At 34.5% G+C, this 5,630-nt stretch overlaps 1 protein-coding gene across 1 annotated transcript in view; it reads right to left on the bottom strand.

Annotated features, from left to right (window-relative positions):
- Positions 1–2,725: 2,725 nt before the first annotated feature.
- Positions 2,726–5,630, bottom strand: part of LOC105624925 (ETS translocation variant 1) — a 29,360-nt gene continuing 26,455 nt past the window's right edge. Inside the window, exons 7-9 of the mRNA XM_012206267.1 lie at positions 4,749–5,257; positions 3,261–3,597; positions 2,726–3,147 (exon numbers count right to left, since the gene is read on the bottom strand). Of these exons, the coding sequence (XP_012061657.1) occupies positions 2,726–3,147; positions 3,261–3,597; positions 4,749–5,257 (1,268 nt within the window). The remainder of the gene's footprint in view (positions 3,148–3,260; positions 3,598–4,748; positions 5,258–5,630) is intronic.

Here is a 5,630-nt window from a genome sequence, read left to right as displayed (position 1 = left end):
TTTGATCTGTATAAAAAAAATTTTTTATGCATTAGTAATCACATAGACAAATCTGAAAAAAAAAGTTATATTTACTTGAAACTTTTTATTTTATTGCACTCGGTATTGCTAACCGAGTGTGAATATATGGTATGTTCAGGAAGACGCCATTTCTGTCGTTCTATCTTTATTGTTTATTAGACGTAAAACGAGAATAGAATGACACTAAAAATAATAGCGTCTTCCCGAACTCTTATAAACTACAGTATAGGTTCGCATCGCATGCCCTGACATGCTCTAAAATGTTCCTAATAGCATTTATTCTAACGCACTCGTTGAAGTGAGTAGAATCTCAATGTAGAGTAGCTCACAATGCTCATAACAGGAGCACATTGGAGCATGTTGGAGCATGCGACGCGAATAAAATCTTATATAATTTTTTAAATTCATTCTCGTAACGTCCTTCTAACGAGAAAGCTTAGAAATGTCATAACGGAATATATATCATATTTACACTACTTTATATGACTCTTATTTCATTATGTTATCTTTGGGACCAATTTATTATATTTATTCCGCTCAGTTCTTAATAAATCATTTATTTATTCTTTCAGTTTTCAATTCCCAATACCGTATAATAAATATCGTATGAAAAAAAATGTAGAAAATGCGCAAATATGAATTATTCATCAGTAACATGAATTAATCGATTTTGGAGTAACGCAATTACGCGCGTTTATTGCTAATCGCTTCATCGCTTCCGATTGTCACCACTAGGAACTCAATAAAGACGTGGAAATGATTAATTACGCGTTAGCGGTATTTGACATCGCTTAAAGTTAGTTTCGGGAAACTGGCGATGTGTACGGAGTAATCGATTCGGAGCGGCACAGCCAATCATCAGGAGAGGATGCGCCTGGGGGCGGAGAGACAGTCAATCAGAATGCGAAGCGCGTATGTCAATTTTATCGTTGACGTAGTCCTCGTATTATGGAAGCTATACATATAACATTGAAAGGATCAATAACGATTGCGAGCCATTCAATTGTTATATTTGGCAACCACTGTCGTAATGCGACATACTTAGAGCGAAGTGTGACATTCAATTCTATTATTAAAATTACATGAAGCGTTTTTCTTAAACCTGACAATTTTATTTACTATTCTTGACAGATGCCTTAGCGACGTTACTTTTATTGTCCATTCAAAGGTATATGTATATACGTATATAGGTATATGAAATTAGCAAAAAACCAGTTATAATAAATGTTGAGATTAATAAATGACTAACAGAAAAATAACTAAAGTTTCAATAAAACAGCAGAGATATTTATCAAAATTTGCATTTGAAGAACTACTTTAATATTACTTCATCGTTTATTTAAAGATACATATAAATGAAATTAGGAAAATATATAATTGATATTATTGAAATTTCTTTTAATAATAAAATACTGACGAAAAAGTGATTAAAGATAGATGAAATAACAGAAATACTTACCAACAAAATTTCACTGCTCCTAATTGCGTTGTATAATTGTACAATCTGAAGTCAAGCACAAATTAGAATTATCACACTCGTACAAATCTCGGATGTTACTTCTACTCGTGAAGTGTTCTTAGTAGTTTTTGAATCGCAATGCTGGCGATGACTACAAGTCGGCTTAAGTCATCGTTTATACTTGTCAGCAAAGCTTCGTTGCGCGTTAAGGAAGGATGACCGGCGAAGTGAGCGAGGGAAAGCGAGAGGTCGATATAAAGTATATAAACACGCTTGATTCATATGTGTCAGAGCCCGAAATACATGCGCGATTGCGCACTTACGTCACATCGAGGACGCATGAAGAGGATGATCCATCCTATGATTTAATAATTTGTCGATTTTTTGAGCGAGCTCTTGTTTTGCAACGCGTGAAACGATGTAAAATTCCACAGCTGCTGCATTCATTCCATTTACGCTTTTATATTTTAGTTTCTGCTTTTAATTAATAAAACAGATGTGGGATAATTACGTTATGTCAAAATTATTCTAGTTACGCACTAAGAGAAAAATATGTTGTATTTGTGACTATAATTGCATGGTAAAATAATTATGGTTGGGAACATCATTTTATAGTTATTATTGCTATAATGTTAATAACAATAACCGAATACGTATAGTTACAACATTTTATATTATAATTTACTATATGCAAATATGATTTATGTATAAAACAACCATACAATTAATTGAATAAATACATATTATGATCATAATTCAATGTTCATAATTCATCTGGTTAAAATAATTATAAATTTATGGTTATCTTAAAAAATGACTATAAATTATAGTTAAATTATGATTATTCCAATTATTTTTTTCTCTCAGTGCGTTTAATGAGTCATTAATTGTCGAGTTGTAAATAAAAAGTAGTCATGTATCATATTTTTAATAATCGTCCTATTGATAAGATTTATTTAATATTTATAAAATAAATTACAACTGCGATAAACTACTAGAACTCGCGCTCAGTAACGATCGGAGATAACGCATTGACGCGAATTGGAGAATTCGCACTCAGATAGATTTATTAATCTATATCTCCAGGAAGTCTGATAAATCGGCGCGGAAAAATAAGTGCTATTTACAATACCACGTACATACGTCCATACGACTCAGAGCCTTGCTCCGTTTGAATCGTCAAGCATGACCGATAGGAGATCTTCCTTCGAATAATATGCAAACAACAGATTCGATCACATTTATTTAACAGACGCAACTTCCAACGCCTAAACACGTGTACGGAGCTTGCTCGAGCTTTGAGCTCGCCGCGCCGTCCAGTATCGAGGATTGCGATGGTACGGTCGAGGCCGGTAATTGCGATCTCTGTACGTTGTCGTAGGGTATCGATACAGGTTCCCGTTCCCTGGTACTCTCTGTTTCCTGAGTATACGAATCTCTCGCTGGCGGTTCATGTGCCTTCGAATCGAATGCAGCTTCGTGTGATGACAATCGACTGTAGTTCAGGAAGGTCTCGGTGTAGCTCGGAGTCGGATGATGATGATGGTGGTGATGATTGCTGCCGTACTGATGGGGATAATGGGGGTGATATCTACTTGATGGCGTTTTGAAACCCTCGTTACCCCCGAGGTACTGATGCAAATGATGGAGACTGGAAGACCCGTATACTGTATGAAAATTCAATTAAAATATTAATTTCTTGTAAATACTTTATGCATTAAATAACGTTTTACAGTTTTGATATACATATGGAATAGTTAATGTCAATGAAGTTTAATACCTGCGGCAGTATTTGAATACATGGCGAAAACCGCGTCGCTATACCCTGTGGCGGAATGCTTCATCAAATCTGGAACTTCGTTGCCGCCCGCTCCTTTCCCGGGTACCGCATGGCTTCGTACCATACTACTTGAAACTTCTCCGCTAATCCCCGAAGACGCGCCGGTACCGTACGCCATATTGAAGAGCGCTTCCGGATCGCAGACGAACTTGTACACGTATCGTTCGCCAGCGACCTTCTGCATTATGCCCTTCTCGTAATAGTATCTCAACGAACGGCTCAACTTGTCGTAATTCATAGCCGGTCTGTTTTTCTGAACACCCCATCTTCGTGCCACCTGCCAATAGAAACATATATAATAAGTGTCTCTGATAAAAGACATGTAAAAGAATTAATTATTTACAGATTTTAATATGTTATTCAACATTATTAAGATCGAAGATGCGAATAAATCATCAAATATTTGTTAAATTGCTAGTCAATTTAATTCGTAATATTACTGTGATAGTTTAGTAGAGTTAAGTTTTTCAGTTAGTTTTTTTAAGATCGAAAAATAATTTCGGCGCGCGTTTCTGGGGACTACATACATAATATATAAATTCACATAAGAATTATATAATTATTTAAGATCCAGCTAGACCGTTTAATGCTTTGATTTCTATAATTTGTGTTATTACATATAAAAGAGTTATAATTTTTTATAATTTGTACTTTTATTTCAAAAACGTAACACAATTCAAACAAGTCTTTGAATTACCATGAATTAAATAAACACCTTATCAAAAAATGAACTAACTTAATTTCATAAAAAAATTGTTAAAAGCATCATTCAAAAAGGGTAGTTTTTAAGAATTGCGAAACGAAAATGACAAAAATGATTTGATTATATTAAGGATATATCCTTTTTACTGATATTTTTGATCAGTCTATAATTTTCTCAAGTTCTGTTAAAACAGTTTTTCCCTTTTCCTGAGAAATTTAACTTTTTAAGTTGTGTCACTTTTAAAGTAAGGAAGCTTGTAAAATTTGAAAAGTTAATTTGGCAATTGCCTGTTAGCGCTGAGTATAATACGAGCTCTCATCATTATCTGAGGCGTGTATTCGTATATCAAGATAAAAAATCTCTTGATTTCACAATTTCATATCTTGACCTCGTTCTTTCTCGGCGTCCTATGAAGAAACAATTTCGATAGTTTTTAAACGATATATTGTATTTAACTGAGACATGATTTTATGTTTCGTATCTTTCAAATTTAGAATTATCTAATGTTTAATATTATGTTTTAATTTAAATTCATGTCATCAGGCTAATGAAGACTTAATATAAACATTCCTTGGTTTTTATGACATCGTATAACTAGTTATGAATAAACGTGAGATAATATACTAGTTTAAATTAAAATCTTTCCTTTGCTCGTTCTTTTTTACCCATTTACTCAGTTATTGGAATGTTAAATAAAACATTTTTCAAAAACGTTTTCTACGAACCTCTTCCGGCTCGATTAATTTAAATTCCATCCCACGTCCAGTCCACGCGATACAAGGCGCATTCGCGGGGTCATCGAGTAAGGCTACGAGGAACTGCCACAATTGCAGGGAACCACGTCGCTGTTGCTGATAACCGACAGTGACGTCACTCCAAGCTGATACGCCGGTCGCAGACGATGGCCTCTTGTTAATGTGATCTGGGTTCCAAGTTGAAATGGGCGAGCTTTTTTTCTGATAACAGCCATTCTGCCGATCCCAAGACGAGCTCCTGGGATCCAGCTGCGTGCCCAGTTCCGTCCAAGTCGGCGTGCTGCTTCTTTTCGCGTAAGCTTCGGAATTCCAGTTCTCTTGTCGTTGCAGAAAGGTCTCGGAGGAAACAGAGAAAGTCGATTGCCATTGGGAAGTCGAGGAAGAAGCGCTGGCTGGACGACTGGGTGGCGGTGACGATCCTCTATGATCCCTTGTCACGTTCCCGTACTGTTGGCGTTGTGGATAAATTAGGTTGTTCGCTGTAAGAAGACGCGTGAATCACTATTGTTTGTGTAGCGATAATTTGATTTTAGATTAGCGAACGTTGGTTCTCCTCGGTTCTTGAAGTTCTTTTATTTTTACGTCTAATTTTGTTTAATATAATTTGGTCCATACAGTAATATACAGTTTATATTTGTGTTAAAATTCGGTCTTTGTTATAATCTTTGAATTTTTCATATATTCGAATATTAATTTAACATAATATTGTGTTATTTGAAAATTTTGTGTTAAAATAACATAATTTATGAGTAAATGAACAATTAACATAAAAATAATGTATTTAAAAATTCTAAGATAAATGAAAAATATATCAATTTAACAAATTATGAATGTTAGTTTTACTTATTTATA

This window comes from Atta cephalotes (assembly GCF_000143395.1).
Source record: "Atta cephalotes unplaced genomic scaffold scaffold00095, whole genome shotgun sequence".
Lineage (NCBI taxonomy): Eukaryota > Metazoa > Arthropoda > Insecta > Hymenoptera > Formicidae > Atta > Atta cephalotes.
Note: the sequence above shows the minus strand (reverse complement) of the source record. Positions and strands in the feature narration are given on the sequence as shown.